The sequence below is a fragment of the Rhinopithecus roxellana genome, chromosome 16, assembly GCF_007565055.1.
Source record: "Rhinopithecus roxellana isolate Shanxi Qingling chromosome 16, ASM756505v1, whole genome shotgun sequence".
NCBI classification, from domain to species: Eukaryota; Metazoa; Chordata; class Mammalia; order Primates; family Cercopithecidae; genus Rhinopithecus; species Rhinopithecus roxellana.
The window spans coordinates 21364282-21385093 of NC_044564.1; the positions used below are offsets into that span (position 1 = coordinate 21364282).

Consider the following 20812-nt stretch of genomic DNA (forward strand, 5'->3'; position numbering starts at 1 on the left):
GGGGCCACAGAACTGGTTGGCAGGTCCAGGTGGGGCTATTCTGTTGTTAGAAATGCAAAAATCTGAAAAGACATCTTAAAAGGTCAATCTTAGGTTCACAGTAGTGGTGTTATCTTCAAGAGTAATTGGGGAAATTGCAACTCCTTTTTTTTTTTTTTTTTTTTTTTTTGAGACGGAGTCTCGCTCTGTCGCCCGGGCTGGAGTACAGTCACCGGATCTCAGCTCACTGCAAGCTCCGCCTCCTGGGTTTACGCCATTCTCCTGCCTCAGCCTCCCGAGTAGCTGGGACTACAGGCACCTGCCACCTCACCCGGCTAGTTTTTTTGTATTTTTTAGTAGAGACAGGGTTTCACCGTGTTAGCCAGGATGGTCTCGATCTCCTGACCTCGTGATCCGCCCGTCTCGGCCTCCCAAAGTGCTGGGATTACAGGCTTGAGCCACCGCGCCCAGCCGGAAATTGCAACTCTTATGACCTCTGAAATAATAGCTGTTAATATTGTTATAAATAAAGTTTCGGTGCCACAAAAGAAATAGCACTTGAACATAAAATTTTCTTAATTCTCAGCAAGGCAAGTTACTTCAGTAGAAGGGTGCACCCTTACAGATGGAGCAGTGGTGAGCACACATTTGGACAAGGGAGGGGAAGGGTTCTTATCCCTGACGCACATGGCCCCCTGCTGCTGTGTCATTCCCCTATTGGCTAGGGTTAGACCGCACCGGCTAAACTAATTCCAATTGGCCGATTTAAAGAGAGTGTTGGGGGTGAGTGGTTTGGCCGGGAAAATGGTCATGACAGAGGAAGTCATCAGAATGAGTCAGGGTGGAGCAGGTAATCAAAATGAGTTGGGTGGAGTAGGTAATTGGGATGAGGGTGGAACAGGTAAAAGGAATGAGTCAGGGTGGAGTAGGTACAAAAAAGGTTGCTGTACGAGGAAGTTTAAAAGTAGAAGGCAAATAATTGAACATACTGACATACTGATTCTTTGAAAAGAAATTTAGAATTTATATCTAACAATTCCTCCTTTTGCATTTCCTTACAGTTCTTTTTAAATTTTTTAACGTGTCTTGGCTTAGTTGTTTTGCTTGATTTTCCAAAAGAAGATGCTTCTCTGGATAAGGTGGAAGATAGCTAAGGGAGGTTTTACTAAGTGCCATTTTTATGAACCTCTGCACCAACCCGCGGATGCATGGTATGACGCAGCACCCAACCAGAATAAGTACACCCATTACAACTGTGAGGGAAGTATGAATTGAGACTATTATTCCTTTCTATTTACTGAACCACTTTTCTGGCCATCCTGTAAAGGGGTCATTTACCCCTGAGTTGTTGGCTAACTCATTGGACAGAGCAGTCAGACCTTGTAATGCCTTTGTTGTACTTCCGTCAGGGGCGGTGTTATTTGGGATGAAGGTATAATATTGAGTTTTAATCATAATGCAAATTTCTCCTCTTTCTGCTAATATCGTGTCTAATGCTATCCTATTTTCTCAGGTCATCTGGCTAGTAGCCCCTAATTGCTCAGCTATTCCTTTAACAGCATCTCTAGTGTAGTTAATAAATCACTATTGGTTGTAGTAGGTGTAGTTTATTCAGTCTTCATTTTTATTAATTGTCACCTACCAAAATACTGACTCAAATCCTGCAGCTGTTTGATTTCAGACATTAAATTGATCTGATATTCCCTGTGGGACTCTGATTGTGTCTAAATAGACATGAGAGTCAAAAGACCCATAAGGGGCTTCTCTTGCTTTACGATCTTATTTTTCCTTCCTCTGGTTGATGAAATGCCAGGGTAAAAGGGATAGCCAATTGGACTAAAGCACAAGTGCCACTCCAGTTATTTGGCAGAGTGTCCAGTAAAGGTCCACCACAATACCACCGAACATCTGCTTGGGGATGAACAAGGCCTGACTGATTGATAAGTTCTTGAAAACTCTTAAGCTCACTGGATCCCTTTGGGTCTCCAAGGAATGCCAAGTTTCCTCCCTGTTGTGAGAGACGCAAAGTGAACTTAGTGTTGGGAGGTGGAAGCTGGATGGCCCTTGGAGGCAGACTGGCAGGGTGTCAAACTTCGGAATATAGCAGAGAGAGAGAGAGCTTGGCACAACTTACTACTCCAGGCTGTAGAATCCTGGAAAAGAGCTACTATGCAGCCCACACCTGGTTGACTGGAGGACCACTTTAGTGGAAAGGGGACAATCTGGGTCTCTGGCCTGCTGTGCATACAGCATAACAATTGCTTTTGTTTAACGTGCAGACAGTATATTTGATGTGTTCCAACCAGTATTATGCATCTTGGTATCCTGTCTTAATTGCAAAGGTTTAAGTCTAACTTCTACGATGCTCTAGTAAAATGAATGTATGGTTTTAGGAAATTACAAAAACCGGTTGGGGCAGTCCATCTTTGCTCTTTAGTGGTCCACAGAATGTTGGACCAACTATGGCATAAAAGCTCAGCATTGCAGGGCAAGACTCCTGGTTGACACTGGGGTCTTTATCAAAATCTCTCTGGATTAAATGGTCCCAATTTACTAAGGCCCAGTCTAAGGAGAGTCAGGAGGAACAGAAGTACTTTTCTGAAGTAGAGAGCTGTCGACTTGGCAAGTCCCCACAGGGTATATAACAAGGCAAGCATCAAATGCAATAGTTTGAAGTGAAATTGACTTGGTTATAACTAGATGGTCAGCTGTAGAGCAAGGAAAGAAGGAAGAGTAATAGAATAGATGAAAGACAGTTTAATTTTTCTTAGCCTTAGTTTGGAAGGGTTTTCCCCTGGGACCATGGCCCACCACTCTGGTGGGCGGGGGGGTGGCGCTTTCCTGACTTGGGTGTGATGAGTCCATCCCATTTCCGCTGTACGAATAGCAGTCTCGGTGGTTAGCAGCACAAAGTAGGGTCCTTCCCAGGCTAGTTCCAGTTTTCCTTCTTTCCACCCTTTGATGAGAACGTGATCCTCAGGCTGGTGCTGCTTTACCAGAAGTTCTAGGGGTGATACCTGTGCAAAAAGACTTTTAGTTTTGAGGGAAAGGAAAGTTGAAGATAAACCAAGTATATACTTTCTAAGAAACTGATCTTTTGTTTTAAATGTGGGGACGTCAGCAGTGGACTTTATAGTCCTTGGTGCCTTCTTACTGATAAATTTCCTTTAGCACCTATTTTTATTAGTTTTTAGACCAAAGAAAGCCAAACACCATTTTATATTTGACAATGCTTCCTGTATGACTTTGATACCAAATAAGCTAAATTTCACCTTTATATTAGTGTGTTATTAATGTTAAACTCAATTTTAATAAAATCTTGTAGACATATTTATCCAATTTTAACATCTGACCACAAGGTAAGATTTTTATAGACTCTTTTTAACCTTTTATAATTTTTGTTAAAGAGCAGGTTAGTGCTTTAAGAAAAACCCGTTGTGCTTTTCTTTTAATGCCCGGTTCACAGAAAAACTGGATGATACCCTTTTAACTTTAGCCAGTATGTTTACACACACAATTTCCTTTACGATTAACATTTTAAAACTTGCCTAAACCTTCAAAACAAAAAAAAATTTTTAACCTTTTAGTATAGGTAAAAATTTACATTCTTATGCCTTCTTATAATCCCTTTAACAAAAGTATATTTTACTTTCCTTATACACCTTGCACATAAACTGTTTCTTCAATAGTTTTGCATTCAGGAGGCCTAATTACTTTTAAATTATACAACATTTCTTGCCTAAATTCCCTTTTATAACACTTTTTTTTTCACGCCTTTCATAGACAATTCTCCAACATGCCTCAGCTTTCTGACTTGTTGCAAACATCCCTTTCTTTTTTTTTTTTTTTTTTTTTGAGGCGGAGTCTCGCTCTGTCACCCGGACTGGAGTGCGGTGGCCAGATCTCAGCTCACTGCAAGCTCCGCCTCCCGGGTTTACGCCATTCTCCTGCCTCAGCCTCCCGAGTAGCTGGGACTACAGGCGCCCGCCACCTCGCCCAGCTAGTTTTTGTATTTTTAGTAGAGACGGGGTTTCACCGTGTTAGCCAGGATGGTCTTGATCTCCTGACCTCGTGATCCGCCCGTCTCGGCCTCCCAAAGTGCTGGGATTACAGGCTTGAGCCACCGCGCCCGGCCGCAAACATCCCTTTCTTTAAACAACCAGTTAATTTATTTTAGGACAAGAATTTACCATATAACATTCTTTTTACATAAATTCTTCCCCCGTGCTTTTTTTTTCCCAAAGATGTTAACCATTCTTTTCCAAAGTGAACTTCCTTCATGTGTGTGGACTAGACTGCCTAAGACCACAAGATTAGAAGTTAGGATAATACATGTTACACTGTTAACTTTTAGCAAACTTTACTTTTGTTGAAAACCGTGTAAGTTTGGGATTTCAACTATCCTTTACTGTTAATAAGACCTTGTTTAGACCTAATTAACTTAGAATTGGTATAGATGGTTCCTTCCTGGTTCTGTAAGCAACTTTAAGGCTTGGCTCAGTGCAAACAGTTCACATGTTTGAGCAGACCAGTTATTAAGCAATTTTCCTAACTCTGCTTCTGCAAGAGTTTCCCTGTCAATTACTGAATACCCATTGTGTCTTTTTCCCTCAGTCACCTGGGAGGAACCATCTAGCCTCCGGTCCTGAAGGGAGATCCTCCTAGGTCTGGTCAGACCTTCATATGGTAATTAATTAAGATTTAGATCCCCTGTTAGGAAACCTGCTGGGTTAAGGGAATTATCAATGGTTATTGTTAAATCATCTTTTTCTAACAGCTTTTTCTAATAGCCCCATACTTTAAGATTTTTGAGTTAGTAAGCTACCCTTTTCCTTTTTTGGGGGGGGGCTTAAGATAGTTGTGAACTGGTGAGGTGTGTTCACAGTGAGGTTTCCTCTAAAAGCTATTTTTCTACTTTCTTCTGCTAGCAAAGTAGTTGCCGCTACAGATTAAATGCATTTGGGCCATCTGAGGGTTACTGGGTTAAGGATTTTTTGATAGGAAGGCTACAGGTTGTCAGTGGCCTCAGTGCTTTCAGACTACGCCCTTGTTTACACTGAAACCAAGGTGGTATTGAAGTGTTACAGGGTCACCGAGAAAACCTTCAATTATCAATTACAGGTTTTTAATTTACCCTGGCTTTTAAAGGAATAGGGTACACTGTTTTCTCCTTTTTTTTTTTTTTTTTTTTTTTTTTGAGACGGAGTCTCGCTCTGTCGCCTGGGCTGGAGTGCAGTGGCCGGTTCTCAGCTCAGTGCAAGCTCCGCCTCCCAGGTTTACGCCATTCTCCTGCCTCAGTCTCCCGAGTAGCTGGGACTACAGGCGCCCACCACCTCGCCCGGCTAGTTTTTTTTTTTTTTGTATTTTTTTTTAGTAGAGACGGGGTTTCACGGTGTTAGCCAGGATGGTCTCGATCTCCTGACCTCGTGATCCGCCCGTCTCGGCCTCCCAAAGTGCTGGGATTACAGGCTTGAGCCATCGCGCCCGGCCCACTGTTTTCTCTTTACTACTCTCTCTTTTTCTTTTTCTCTTTGACTTTCTGTCTCTCTCTTTTTCTCTCTTTGACTCCCTCTTTGTCTCTCTGTCTCTCCCTCTCTCTGTCTCTCTCTCTGTGTCTCTCTGTCTCTCTCTCTCTTTCCCCTCCCTCTCTTTCCTCTCTGCTGTTCTTTCCCTGCCTCTGCCAGCTGCTTATGCTGCTGTTCTCCTCTCTCCTTCCCCTTCCCCTAGAGGGACCAGCAGGAGTGGAGCTACTCTTTCTTCCCCTGAGAAGAAAGGAAAGGGGAGTTCTGAATATTTTTCTTACTTCCAGAGGTTTTTGTGAGGTTCAACCCCCGCCATGGGGATTTCTCACCTCTTTGTGAGGTTCAACCCCCCTTCATGGGGATTTCTCACCTCTCTTTGAGGTTCAACCACCCACTTGTGGGGATTTCTCACAGTTTTTTTTGTTTGTTTTTTGTTTTTTGATGGAGTCTCGCGCTCTGTCCCCCAGGCTGGAGTGCAGTCGCGCAATCTCAGCTCACTGCAAGCTTCATCTCCCGGGTTCATACCATTCTCCTGCGTCAGCCTCCTGAGTAGCTGGGACTACAGGCGCCCACTACCATGTCCAGCTAATTTTTTGTATTTTTAGTAGAGATGGAGTTTCACCGTGTTAGCCAGGATGGCCTTGATCTTCTGACCTCGTGATCTGCCTGCTTTGGCCTCCCAACATGCTGGGATTACAGGTGTGAGCCACTGCACCTGGCCAAATTCTCACCTCTTTTTGAGGTTTCCCCCTCCCCCCCATGGGGATTTCTTACCTCTTTTTGAGGTTCAACACGCCCTCATGGGGATTTCTCACCTCTTTCTGAGGTTAACCCTTCCCGCCCCCAATGGGGATTTCTCACCTCTTTATAACTTCCAAGACCGACTAAGGAATCCTTCACCGCCCCCTGCGGCTTTCTTTCCCTAGTCCCGACTAAGGAATGCTTTACCGCCTCTGTGGTTTCTCTTAACTTGGTATGTCCTAACCGAGGAATGCTTTACCATCCGTGGCTTTTTCCTTAGTCCTGACCACCAAGGAAATACTTCACTGGCTCCTGTAGTTTCTCCTTACTTGGTCTGTCCACAGAGTGTTTGCCACAGTATGTGAGGATCCTTTACACTAGGTTGCTGGCCAGTTTTTTTTTTTTTTCCGTGTTGCTGAGAGCTCGGGTTATTCTTTGCACTGGGTGGGTCTTGATTTCTCACCCCGAGGCTGCCACAAAGGGGCGGGGTGCACCTCCTCACGTGAGAGAACCAAAGACCGCCCCCAGAGGGGAATGTAATCACAGGCGAGCCCCCAAATTGTTATAAATAAAGTTTCGGTGCTGCAAAATAAATAGCACTCGAATATAAAATTTTCTTTTTAATTCTCAGCAAGGCAAGTTACTTCAGTAGAAGGGTACACCCTTACAGATGGAGCAATGGTGAGCGCACACTTGAACAAGGGAGGGGAAGGGTTCTTATCCCTGACGCAGGTGGACCCTGCTGTTGTGTCGTTCCCCTATTGGCTAGGGTTAGACTGCACAGGCTAAATTAATTCCAATTGGCTAGTTTAAAGAGAGTGTTTTGTTTGGTGGGAAAAATGGTTAAGACAGAGCAGATAATCAGAAAGAGTCAGGGTGGAGCAGGTAATTGAAAAAGGTTGCTTTACGAGGAAGTTAAGTTTAAAAGTAGAAGGCAAAGAATTGAACATACCAAAATACTGATTCTTTGAAAAGAAATTTAGAACTTATGTCTAATAATATTTAGAATTCCAGCTGCTCTCATCCTAACTTGGTGGCTGGTGGCCTTTCATTTGTTTTACTGGAAGAGCCTAGCTTTGGGGAAGGACTGTTATTTAAACTGTAAACTAAATTCCATCCCAAGGCTAGTTCAGCCTACACCCAGGAATGGACAGTAGTTTGGGGGTTAGAAGCAAGATGGAGTTGGTTACGTCTGATGTCTTTTACTATCATAATTTCTTTAGTTATAATTTTACAAAGGTGATTTCAATAACACATCACATTTAGTCATCACGTCTCCTTAGGTTACTCTTGGCTGTGAAAGTTGCATATACTGTAAACCAAAAAGTATTTGAGACAAGTTTCAATCAATTTAAAAAGTTTATTTTGCCAAGGTTAAGGATGTACCCGTGACACAGCCTCAGGAGGTCCTGATGACATGTGCCTAAGGTGGTTGGGGTACAGCTTGCTTTTATACATTTTAGGGAGACATAATACACCTCTGTATGTATACATGTACGATTTACATTGGTTCAATATGAAAGGGCGGGACAACTCAAAGGTAGGGGGTGTTCCAAGTCTTAGGTAGATTTAAACATGTCCTGATTGGCAGTTGGTTGAAACAGTTGTTATCTGTAGAAAAGAATGTCTGGGCTATGCTGAGGGGTTGCAGAGATCTAAGTTTTATCATGCACATGAAGCCTCCTAGTAGCAGGCTTTAGAGAGAATAGACTGTAAATTTTTTTTTTTTTTTTTTTTTTTTTTTAATCAGACTTAAGGTCTGTGTTGATGTTACTGCTGGAAGGGTATAATGAGGCATGTCCAGCCCCTACTTCCCATCATGGCCTGAACCAGCCTTTTTTCTTTTTCTTTTTTTTTTTTTGAGACGGAGTCTCTGTTGCCCAGGCTGGAGTGCAGTGGCGTGATCTTGGCTCACTGCAAGCTCCACCTCCCGGGTTCACTCCATTCTCCTGCCTCAGCCTCCCAAGTAGCTGGAACTACAGGCGCCCACCACCACACCTGGCTAATTTTCTGTATTTTTAGTAGAGATGGGGTTTCACCATGTTAGCCAGGATGGTCTCGATCTCCTGACCTCGTGATCTGCCTGCCTTGGTCTCCCAAAGTGCTGGGATTACAGGCGTGAGCCACCGCACCTGGCCTCAACCAATCTTTCAGGTTAAAGTTTAGGATGCCCTGGCTGAGAAGGGAGTCCATTCACATGGTTGCAGGGGTCCTTTCAACTTTATTTTTGGTTTACCATGCTTTGCTTGTTTTCTGTAACTTGGAATAGAGTACCAGTCAGGTGTTGTACATAGGGAAAAACTCTCTTTAAACCATGATTTTCCCCTGTTCTTACACCACAACAATCATTAGCACAGAAGAAGACTTCTGTGGCCTAATGTGGGGGTTTTTCCCCCACACAAGGGGCGTGGACACCAACTTGGTATCCTCCAATTCAGTTCCAAATATAGGAAACAGGAAACTTACCTTGACCTCTTCACGGGCCTTGGGACCTGGGTGCCTCACTTACTTGGCCCACAACTCTCAACTCCTCATGGGAAGGGGAGCATGCAGGTGAGTGGGTGCCGGAGCCAGAGCAAACGCTTTTGGACGCCATCAGGAGCAAAACTTCATGCGGCCCTGCGGCAGTGTCTAGGTGGCTACACACAACCCCTGAGGCCCCAGAGGGTGTGTGTTACAGTGTGTTCTTTTAGCTCTGCCATCCACAGATGGCTTAAGTGTTAACACCTCAGTGTAGGGTCAGTGTGACAGCCTTTTGCACCCATGGCCAAGTCCTTGTCCTGCATCCACGAGGAATGAGGTCGCACAAACAAATTGAAGGGTAGTGAATGGGGAAGATTTTATTGTCAATGAAAGTGGTTCTCATCAGGAAGGGGAGCTGGAAGATGGCTGGAATGGGAAAGTGATTTTCCCCTGGAGTCTAGCTGTTCTGCCACCAAGCTGTCCCTCTAAAGTGAAGCTATTTCTCTCCAATGTCCAGCTGCTGCTTCTCTCCTTCTCTGCCCTCTGCCAGTTGGGTCAGGGATTTTTATGAGTATAGGATGGGGGGTGGGGTGGGCCATTGGTGATTTTGGAAAATAAAACATTTGAGGGAGAAAACAGGAATGCATGTTCTTACTTTGGGCTATAAAGGGCTATGGTTCTAGGCTTGATGATGGGGCTTCACCAGGGACCTGGCCCTTTTCTGCCTAGAATTTCCCTGCCTCCTGTCCCTGTCACTATCTACCCAGAGATAGTGTCAGATCCACAAGTTGAAGGCCCAGTTCCCCAAGACTGCCCTTCCCTTCTCAACACCAATGGCAAGTCCAGGCCTCTGGAACTTCTGACCAACCAGCTTTAAGTTGGGTTCAATTAATTTACTGGAGCGACTTACAAAACTCAGGGAAACAGCTGGGCGCAGTGGCTCACACTTGTAATCCCAGCACTTTAGGAGGCTGAAGTGAGCGGATCACGAGGTCAGGAGTTCAAGACCAGCTTGGCCAACATAGTGAAACTCTCTCTACTAAAAATACAATAATTAGCCAGGCATGGTGGTGTGTGCCTGTAGTCCCAGCTACTTGGGAGGCTGAGACAGGAGAATTGCTTGAACCTGGGAGGCGGATGTTGTGGTGGGTTGAGATCACGCTCCTGCACTCCAGTCTGGGCAACAGAGCCACACTGCTTCTCAAACAAAACAAAACACTCAGGGAAACACGTTTACCAGTCTGTTATAAAGGATACTGCAGAGGATATAGATTAAAAGACGTGTAGGGTGAGGTCTGGGTAAAGAGGCTTAGAGCTTCCATGCCCTCCCTGGGGCACCACCCTCCAGAAACTTCCGTATGTTCAGCTCTCCAGAAGCTCATTGAACCCTGTCCTCTTGGATTTTTATGAAGCTTCACGCTTCAGCATGCCTTCCCCCAGGGTATATGGTGGGACCCTCTAATGGGAGGGCCTTGAGATCCACAATCAGAAAGGTGGGGGAACATTAGAATGAAAAGAAGGCAGGAGAATGTCAGAGGCTTGGCCCTGAGGTATAGCACACCCAATATTACAACAAAGGACTGTAACAAGGGCTGTGGGAGTTACAAGTCAGGAACTGTGGAGGAAAACCAATATATATCATAACACCACAGCTATTTTGTAGAATGTCCCACAACTGAGATTTGTCTGATGTTTTTCTCATGATTACACTGGGGTTATGGGTTTTTTGGGGGAAGAACACGGGGGTAAGGTGCCATTCTCAATCACATCAACATGTGATGCATACTACCATGCATGCTATCCACATGACATATCACCCTTGATGTTGCCTTTGGTCACCTGGCTGAGATAGTGTTTTTAGATTTCTCTATTCCAAAGTGAACTCTTCTTCCTTTCCTTACTGTACTCTGGAAGGAAGTCACTGTGCACCGCCCACACTTAAGGAATGAGGAATTATGTTCCACCTCCTTAAGGGCAGGGTATCAACATAAATTATTTAGAATTCTTATGTATGGCAGATTTGACTCCTTTGTCTATTTACTTAGTCACTTATGTCAGTATTTTTAAATACTGATTTATTTATTTATTTGCTCACATTGTTCCAGCTTTGGCCATTGGGAAGTCTTTCTCCTGTTGGAGCCTGCATCCCTTTCTCATACTCCCATTTTCATGTTATTTTGTTGTTTTTAAGCACTTACTTTCTTGTGCCACAAGATACTCCAGGCTTATTTTGTAAATTTGGTGTCCTACTCCTAGAATCAGCCATTTCTTCAAGGAGCCCTGGCTCTTTTTATTGAAAAATAGTATTCAAAACCAAGGTCTGCACACTAGGAATGCTCAGAGTGGCATTATTATACTTTTTTTTGTTTTTAAGCGATAGGGTCAGGCATGGTGGCTCACGCCTGTAATCCCAGCACTTTTGGAGGCCTAGGCAGGCAGATCACCTGAGGTCAGGAGTTCGAGACCAGCCTGGCGAACATGGTGAAACCCTGCCTCTATTAAAAATAGAAAAATTAGGCCAGGTGTAGTGGCTCATGCTTATAATCCCAGCACTTTGGGAGACCAAGGCAGGCGGATCATTTGAAGTCAGGAGTTCGAGACCAGACCAGCCCACTTGGCAAAACCCCATCTCTACTGAAAATACAAAAATTAGCCGGGCATGATGGCATGCGCCTATAATCCCAACTACTCGGGAGGCTGAGGCAGGAGAATCACTTGAACCCGGGAGGTGGAGGTTGCAGTGAGCTGAGACCATACCATTGCACTCCATCCTGGGCAAAAAGAGCAAAACTCTTATCTCAGATAAATAATTAAAAAAATTAGCTGGGCATGGTGGCACACATCTGTAATCCCAGCTACTTGGGAAGCTGAGGCAGGAGAATTACCTGAACCTGGGAGGCAGAGGTTGCAGTGAGCTGAGATCGTGCCACCACACTCCAGCCTGGGTGACAGAGTGAGACTCTGTCTCAAAAAAAAAAAAAAAAAAAAAGGGTCTCACTCTATCGCCAAGGCTGGAGTACAGTGGCATGATCATGGCTAGCTGCAGCCTCAAACTCCCAGGCTCAATCTATCGCCCCCCTCTGCTTCCTGACTAGCTGGAACTACAAGTGTGCACCACCACACCCAGCTAAGCTAATACTTGGTTTTTGTATGTATATGTGTATGTATGTATGTATGAGACAGGCTCTGACTGTTACCCAGGCTGGAGTATAGTGGTTCAGTCATAGCTCACAGCAGCCTTAAACTCCTGGGCTCAAGTGGTCCTCCCTGGCCTGAGCCTCCTGAGTAGCCAAGACTATAGGCACTCACCACCACGCCCAGCCATTTTTTTTTTTTTTTTTTAAGAGACAGGGTCTTGCGATACTGCCCTGGCTGGAGTGTAGTGGCAGGATCACAGCTCATTGCAGCCTCAGCCTCTTGGGCTGAAGCCATCCTCCTACTTCAGCCTCTCAAGTAGCTGGGACTGCAGGTACATGCCACCATGCCTAGTTAATTTTTTTTTTTTTTTGTAGAGGCAAGGTCTTGCTATTTTGTCCAGGCTGGTCGCCAACTCTTGGCTTGAAGTGATCCTTCTTCCTTGGCCTCCCAAAGTATTGGGATTATAGGCATGAGCCACATACTTATAAAAAATTTTTGTAGAGACAGTGTCTCATTGTGTTACCCAGGTTTGTCTCTAATTCCTGGCTTCAAGTGATCCTTCTGCCTTGGGCCCCCAAAGTGCTGGGATTATAGGCTGAGAAGCAGGGGCTGGCATGCCCATGCCCTGTTTTACATTTTTTGTAGATCTCTTTAATATGTAGTTTAATAGAGGACAGCTGGATTCTATTAAATGCTTCTGCGTTCAATTTGCTATGATATACTACTTTGATTAAAATATACCAAAAAACTCCAGCATCACACAAATATGTAGTTGGAAAGGGAGGATTATTTCAGTAGCTTTTTCAGATAGTTTTGGATATTCTTACTCTGATACCGTACCAAAACTCCACAAGTGGTATTTTCTTAAGTGATTAGTACATTGTGGAATCTGAAATGTCAATGAACTTTTCATCTTCTGTTGCATTAAAATACATTAGCTTTTGTTTTGTACCTTGAATGAATTTTTACCTATACCTTATTTTATATCATTGTTACATGGCTATATGGTCATTTGGAAAATACTGATTTCAGAGTTATGCAGATCTTCCAAATGTGGACACATTTATTATACAATGTAAAAAAATCACATTTCATTAATATCACCAATGATCTGTCAGAATAATTTGAGCATGTGGGAAGCTGTCAAGCTCACAGTGACAGATACAAGTTTTCCAAAATACTAATTTTCACCTGAATTCTCAAACTTTTTTATTGGCAGTAAGTACTAAGTTATTTTATTTAAAATGACAGGCTCATTTCATTCATTTTTTTCATTCATTTTCAAGAAAATGGCAAATACTTCTAAATAACCATAGTTTGTCATTCTTTCAAGTAAAAATAGTGTCCCATGAGAAAAGCAATTAGTTGAGCTCCCACCTCAAAAACTGCACAAGTGCTTTTTCTTGAGGCAACTTCAGAATGCAGGATGAAAACTTCAGGTATACTTCCCATTTTATCACACATATTGAAAACAGGTACTCAAGAGTCGAGACTTAATAACAAATGTAGGGAAGGGGAGGCTGGGTCTCCATTGGAGTGAGCATTCGGGTAGTAGTAGCTGTGTTCAGCATAGATGTTTGGCATTCTGACCTGATTGTTCCTGCTGCCTAGCTTAATTTCTTCCCAGCTCAATCTCACATATCCAGCCTTCCCATCAATTCCACGATCAAACTAATAGTCTTTCAGTAAATTACTTTTATGTTTAACTAGGATCAGTTTTTTTGCTGCAACCAATAACTCTGGCTGATACGCTGCTTAAACTTAAGTAGAAAAAAAAAAAAACTTTTTTTTTTTTTTTTTTTTTTGAGACGGAGTCTCACTCTGTCACCCAGGCTGGAGTGCAGTGGCACGATCTCGGCTCACTGCAAGCTCCGCCTCCCGGGTTCACGCCATTCTCCTGCCTCAGCCTCCTGAGTAGCTGGGACTACAGGTGCCCGCCACCATGCCCGGCTAATTTTTTTGTATTTTTAGTAGAGACAGGGCCTCACTGTGTTAGCCAGGATGGTCACGATCTCCTGACCTTGTGATCCGCCTGCCTCGGCCTCCCAAAGTGCTGGGATTACAGGCATGAGCCACCGCACCCGGCCGCCAAAATACTGTTTAAGGAAGTAATCTGAAAAGTGATGATAGTCTTTAGTTCAAAATTATGTGCCTCATGGTTAACCTTTCTGATGACTTGTAATTATTAACATCAGTTATGAGCAGTCACTATCCAATACCTACCTTTCTAGCCTATTTTCCAGCCAAACCAAATACATTGCTTTACCCACCTCAACCCCTTCTCCACCTTTACCTCTGTCTAGAATGTACTTTCCCTCTCAGTTTGTCCAAATCCAACCAAGACCTAGCTCTGTTGTCAATGCCACCATGAAGCTAGAAATAACCTTTGCCTTCTCCAAACCATTGAGAGGTTCCTTCACCTCTTATGTGGCACTTAGTACTTTCTACTTTGTAATATCATTATTCATGTATATCTTATTTCCACTAAACATCTGTGACAGTACTGTCCCATACAAATCTATGCTCCACAGCACTTAACCTTGAACAAGTAAGCACTTGAAAACATTAGGTGATGCTGGCATGGTGGCTCACACTTGTAATCTCAGCACTTTGGGAGGCCAAGGCAGGAGGAATGCCTGAGCCCAGGAGTTCGAGACCAGGTAGAGCAACATAGTGAGACCCTTCTCTACAAAGAATGAAAAATTAGCTGGGCATGGTGACATGTGCCTGTAGTACCAGTATTTGGGAGGCTGAGGTGGGAGAGTCACTTGAGCTAGGGAAGTGGAGGCTACAGTGAGCTGTGATTGCACTACCACACTCCAGCCTGGGTGGCAAAGCAAGACCCTGTCTCAAAAACAAAACAAAAAACATATTACATGAATGGACTTGTATACAAAAAATACACAAGTACCTTTATGGGCTGTTGAAGTCCCCTGAGCTATATATCCCCTCTACTACCTAGCTCCAAGCTGCTGGGCCTCTTTTCCCCCTTAGTGGGTCAGCTGTCTCTTTTTGCAGCTGTCAGCTTAACCTCATTTAAGCAGCCACTCCTTGCCCTCATTCTGGAGTTGCTGCTTCAGTTAGTTAGGGAACTAGAAAAATGTGAATTTTGTTTCAAACAAAAGACTGTGTGAGGGCTTGAGGGACTTTCCTGTGAGAAAATCTTGAATCCATAGTCTTTGATCTTTATTTTGGATATTCTGAGACTTTTTCTTTTCTGGTTTTTGGCTGATCTTAGAGATAGTTGTGATTCTCAGAAAAGTGATTGTTCAGTAATATGTTACAATTCATCCATATATAGCAAAAGTTTATTCAGCAAATAATTTACTGAGTATTTTATGTCAGGCACTTTGAGAGAGAGAAAATACAGTTCATGCCCTCAAGGTGTTTTAGTAGAAAAAGCATTTGAGTTTGTACTGGGAATGTAAGTAGGATACTAATAATTAGTCCCTAGTGGAATTTTCCTGTTTTATAGAACTAATCTGTTCAGTTTCTGAGCCAACCCTGACAGAGCAGAACCAGAGATATTATGACATTAGTCATGCTGACAGGTCTGGTTTCTTGGGGTTAACCCAGGCATCATTGTGCCCACCTAGTTCTAGCCTTCCTTTACTCCCACTTTGCTGGTCAAATAAGAACAATGGATGTATGTTCCAGTACCCTACTCTGTCTGACTTGGAGCCCTGTCAAAATTCCTAGCCTGAGCCAGATGGGTGACTCATGCCTGTAATCCCAGCACTTCAGGAGGCTGAGGCAGGTGGATTGCTTGAGCCAAGGAGTTTGAAACCAGCCTGGGCAACATGGCAAAACTCCGTATCTACAAAAAATACAAAAATTAGCCAGGCATGGTGACATGCACCTGCAGTCCCAGCTACCCAGGAAGCTGAGATGGGAGGATCACCTTGAGCCTGGGAGGTCAAGGCTGCAGTGAACCGTGATCAGGCCACTGTACTCCATCCTGGGTGAGAGAGTGAGATCCTGTCTCAAAAAAAAAAAAAAAAAAAAAAAAAAATCCTAGCCTGCACTTTGGGAGCCTGTGGTGGGAGGATTGCTTGAGCCCTGGAGTTCAAGAGCAACCTGGGCATATTGAGACCCCATCTGTATTAAAAAAAAAAAAAAAAATCCTAGCTTTCTTGAGTGGGTCCTTGCTTTGTTTTGCTCTCTGATATTTGTTTTTATGTATATCATCTCTACAAGTGGAGGAAATGTTCTGTCTAGTTATTTTTCTGCTGATGAAATGGGAGAGTTCCCTGACTCCCCCCGCAGGATGCGTGACAAGGGTGTGGCTTGTCTGTTTGGCTACCGCCACTGCTAAAACCCCTTACAGGAGGAGGAGGAGGAGCACAGAGACAGGCAGGGGTAGGAGCTGGGGCAAGCTGTTTTAGGGTCTGGCCCCACAGTGGCGTCTAGGGGTGGGTGCCTGTAGCCCCCAAAGCCCCACTGGGCATGCTACAGTGTTCTTTTAGCTCTGCTGTCTGCAGATGGGTTAAGTGTTAACCAGCTCAGTTCCTTCTTGGTATTTGGGTTCTTGTCCGGCATCCAGGAGGAATCAGGCCACACACGGACTTGAAGGATGGTGTATGTGGGGATTTTATTGGATGATGGAGGTGGCTTTCAGTGGGATGGATGGGGAGCTGGAAAGGGGATGAAGTGGGAAGATGATCTTCCCCTGCAGTTCAGCTGTCCTGCAGCTGATCTCCTCTCTGACCATCCCCAGCTGAATGGCTCTTGACATTCAGATGCTCCTTCTCTTCTCTCCTTCTCTGCCATGCTGCTCTTTTGCTCCTCTGCACTTCTGTTTGTCTGCTCATCTGCCTGTGGAACCTGGAGTTTGGGGTTTATATGCATACAGGATAGCATGGCGTGGCAGGCCAAAAGGCAACATTTGGGCACAAAAACAGGAATGCCTGTTCTCATTTAGGGCCACAGGTTTCCAGGCTTGAGGGTGGGGCCTTAGCTGGGGTACTGTCCTCTTCCCAGTATTTCCCTGTCTCCTGTCTGTATTACTAGGGTTTTTGTTTTTGCTCAGCCCACACAGAAGTAGGATCTGCTAGGGTTTTATCTAGATTGGGTTACTGAATATTAAGGATTCCTTAGAATGTTAATTTGCTTTCTGCAGGTGACAAGTGTGGATCCTGCCTGGCAGACAAGCAGCAAATTACTTGATATGGTAGTAGATGATGTTTGAGTATGGGTGCAGTTTTTGTTGTGAATGAAGTATAGTATTGAGAAGCATGTGGGTATGTCAGTGTATGAATTAAATAGTTTAAAACGTGCTGGCTTGTTCTCCGAAGACACAAAGGAACTTTTTTATTAGCCTAAGTAAAGCATTATTAGAAAAGTAAATCTATTGAGAAAAGTCAACTTTTGATTATTCATGTTAATGTAATGGACAGTAATATGAGTGTATTTTCTTAATTATATTTAGTTTTGAAATTCCTAAATGTTTGTTCCTGCAGATAACAAATACTGAACTATACACTTGCTTTGGGTCACACACAGTTATACATCAGTGAATTGCTTGCCACACTCTCCTTTCCATACTCTCCTTGTATATTGACTCATATTGTCACATTTTGGAGCCTTTTAAAGAGACCTGAAGCCTTTTTCCTTGGTTAGAAGGCTTCAGACAGGCAGCATTGGGTAAGACTCTTATTTACTCAGCCTGAGTTCTGTTAAGGCTTTTAGACTGGCCCTCTGACTTTGCTAGAGTTACTTGAGAGTTCTGAGTAACAATGATCTTGATTCATGATTCCCTTCCATTAGAGCAAATAACAAATTTTATACCCCCCAAACAAACTGAATTTTAAAAATAATCCCTCTAGATCCAAAAATATTCTAAAGGTTTTGAGATAGCTATATTATATGGGTTTTCCTGGGAGATGTAATTTGAACCTCATGTTTGACTGTGTGGCAGAGATCCAGCATAAACCAGGTTAAGGTAAAAGGGGAATTCATTGGCTCTTGAAACAAGTTCTAGGGTGGTGCTAACTTTAGTCATGCCTGGATTCCAGAGTCTTGATATCTTCTGAACACTATTTTTGGTATCACTTTCTTCTGTGTTGGCTTCATTCTCAAACAGGCAAAAATGGTCACTCTCAGTGCTGGATTTATATCTCCCTCACAGTTTGTTATCTGGGTGAAAATATTCTCTTTCTTGATAGTACCAGCAGAAGTCCACAGGCAGACTCCATTGGCAGAACTTGGGTCACATACCCATGTCTGAAACAATCACTAATCAAGGAGAGTGGGTACTAAGTTGGCTGGGTCTCCCTGGATCCTCCATCTCCTGGTGAACTAAGGGGTTTGCGGCAGTTCAATCTGTACTACATGGACTCATGGACTAAGAATGGATGGGAAGTGATTTCCTCCAAAGACACAGATGGACCCCTCCTCCCGGAAAAGGTGGAGATAGTATTTGAATGTTGATTTGTGGGGAAATGGTAAAAAGTTTCATACCGTTACAGTTACTTAGTGCTGTGTAACAGATCTCCTGAAAACTTCATGGTGCTCACACTTGTAATCCCAATGCTTTAGAAGGCTGAGGCGGAAGGATCCCTTGAGCACATCAGTTCGAGACCAGCCTGGCCAACATAGGGAGACCCTGTCTCTTAAAAAAAAAAAAAAATGCTGTGTGTGGTGGTCCGTGCCTGTAGTCCCAGCTAATGGGAGGCTGAGGTGGGAGGATTGCTTGAGCCCAGGAGTTCAAGGTTGTAGTGAGCTATAACTGTGCCACTACACTCCAGCCTGGATGACAGAGCAAGACTCTGTCACTGTTTAAAGAGAGACAGACACAGACAGACATGTGGCATCTTAGAATCCAATGAAGGAATAGAGATTTCTTGTTCACCTAATGGTTATGGGACAGGGGTAGGAGATTGAGAGTGCAACATATATGATGTAAATATACAAGAATATTCCTTACTAATAGACCGTAGCATCTGTTTATCCATATGGTTACATGTTGCTTTATTCTTAGTATCACCAGGTGTGTGTAGCAGATACTGTGTAGCTCTGACCAGATGCCCTTGATCCCTATTACCGGTTCTGTGCACCCATTCTATAGCTATTGTGTGCTTAACAGCTTGCATCTGTGACTCTTGAGGACTGCCTTTGGGTGACTGGCATCACTTTGTGCATGGGCCCAGAGAACCAGAAGTGCCTGGCAGTTTACATTGCCCTAGGGAGGCTTTTAGTCATTGACTGAGTGACTGCAGGGCTATGAAAGACCAGCACCTTTGCCTTGAGGTGGCTCAAACTCAGAGGCATTGTTTATACTTCAGAGCACACCTGCTAGATCACACTAAGGCTGGGATTTTGCCCCATATCATACCTTTGCTTGGCTGCTGCTGCTTTCTCCTGCTCCTTACTCCTATTTTCTCCTGGGAACAACTTCTTGATAAATCACTTGCACTTGAATCTTTCTCTTATGGTTTGTTTCTGGGGAACCCTAATTAAAACAGTATGAATCTAAGCCTCCTTTGTATTCATAGTCTTTGGAATCACTTTTGAGCTTTATATTAATAGTGATATACACTGCTATTTCCAACTAATTCTTGGAATATTGACTTTTGGGTTTTGGGGATGGCCAAAACATATATCAAAAATAATGCTAGTATGTCAGCTGCATTTGGTTTAACTCATGACCCCATTTTTACTGTGAGTTGTGCTTCTGTTACTAGATATTAAATAGCTTATCTTAAAATTCAGTCAGTGCGATTGAAACTGCCTTTGCAAAATCATAACTGAGAAAATTATGACAGCGAAAGATACCAGACCTAACCGACCCCATCTTGCTTCTAACGTCTAAACGGTCCTTGTTCATTCCTGCGCATAGGCCAAACTAGCCTTGGGAAGGAATTTTGTTTACAGTTTAAAGCTAAACTGTTCTTGTAAAACAAATGAAAGGCCACCAGACACCAAGTTAGAATGAGAGGGGCTGGAATTCTAAATATTACCAGCCATCATTAGGTAGGTCATAAGAGTTTCAACTTCCCCAATTACTCTTGAAGATAACATCACTATTGTGAACCTCAGATCGGCCTTTTGAGATGTCTTTTCAGGTTTTTGCATTTCTGACAACTGGACGGCCCCACCTGGACCTGCCAACCAGTTCTGTATCCCCCACCGAGGAACTGACCCAGCATAAGAGAACAGCTTCAACTCCCTAGATTTCATTCCTAACGCAACCAATCAGCACTCCTGACTCACTGGCCCCCACCCACCAAATTATCCTTAAAAACTCTGATCCCCGAGTTTTCGGGAAGACTGATTTGAGTAATAGTAAAACTCTGGTCCTCCCACACAGCTGGTTCTGTGTGAATTCCCCTTTATTGCAGTTCCGCTGTCTTGACAAATCATCTCTGTGTAGGCAGAGGCACGGTGAACCTATTGAGCAGTTACACAACCACAGCAATAGGTTGCCCTTCACTGTGCATGAATCATTCTTCCTGATCCATTCAGAAAGATTGGTATTTACTGTGTTAATAGTTGCATTACCTGGTTTGTGATACAATAACTATTTATATCATTATTGTATCATAGGAAGCTTTCTGTCCCTTAAATAATATGAGAATTATCCTCTCCATAACATTTGATAGATATTTCCTACAAAACTATTTAGTACTGATGCCTTTTAGGGGGTGATAATGACAGTTTTTACTAATTGTATGTATGTGGTTATAGTCTCTTCAGGGTTTCTTTTTACATTTATTATCTTACTGAAAGTATATGTAAATTTGCTAAGTGCATGTCTTTTTTTTTTTTTTGGAGATGGTCTCACTCTGTCGCCAGGCTGGAGTGCAGTGGCACTACCTTGGCTCAATGCAATCTCCATCTCCCAGGTTCAAGCGATTCTTGTGCCTCAGCCTCCCAAATATCTGGGATTACAGGCCTGTGCCACCACACCCAGCTAATTTTTTATTTTTGGTAGAGACAGGGTTTCGCCATGTCGGTCAGGCTGGTCTCAA

The 20812-nt window shown here is 43.6% G+C and overlaps 2 protein-coding genes across 2 annotated transcripts in view; one reads left to right on the forward strand and one right to left on the reverse strand.

The window, feature by feature from the left end:
* Window positions 1-20812, forward strand: part of ZBTB5 (zinc finger and BTB domain containing 5) — a 40387-nt gene that overhangs the window by 10916 nt on the left and 8659 nt on the right. The window lies entirely within an intron of this gene.
* The window catches only part of GRHPR (glyoxylate and hydroxypyruvate reductase), a 43798-nt gene continuing 25702 nt past the window's right edge, over window positions 2717-20812 (reverse strand). The window contains exon 9 of the mRNA XM_030919328.1: window positions 2717-2996. Coding sequence (XP_030775188.1) covers window positions 2956-2996 — 41 coding nt within the window. The 3' untranslated portion in view covers window positions 2717-2955. The remainder of the gene's footprint in view (window positions 2997-20812) is intronic.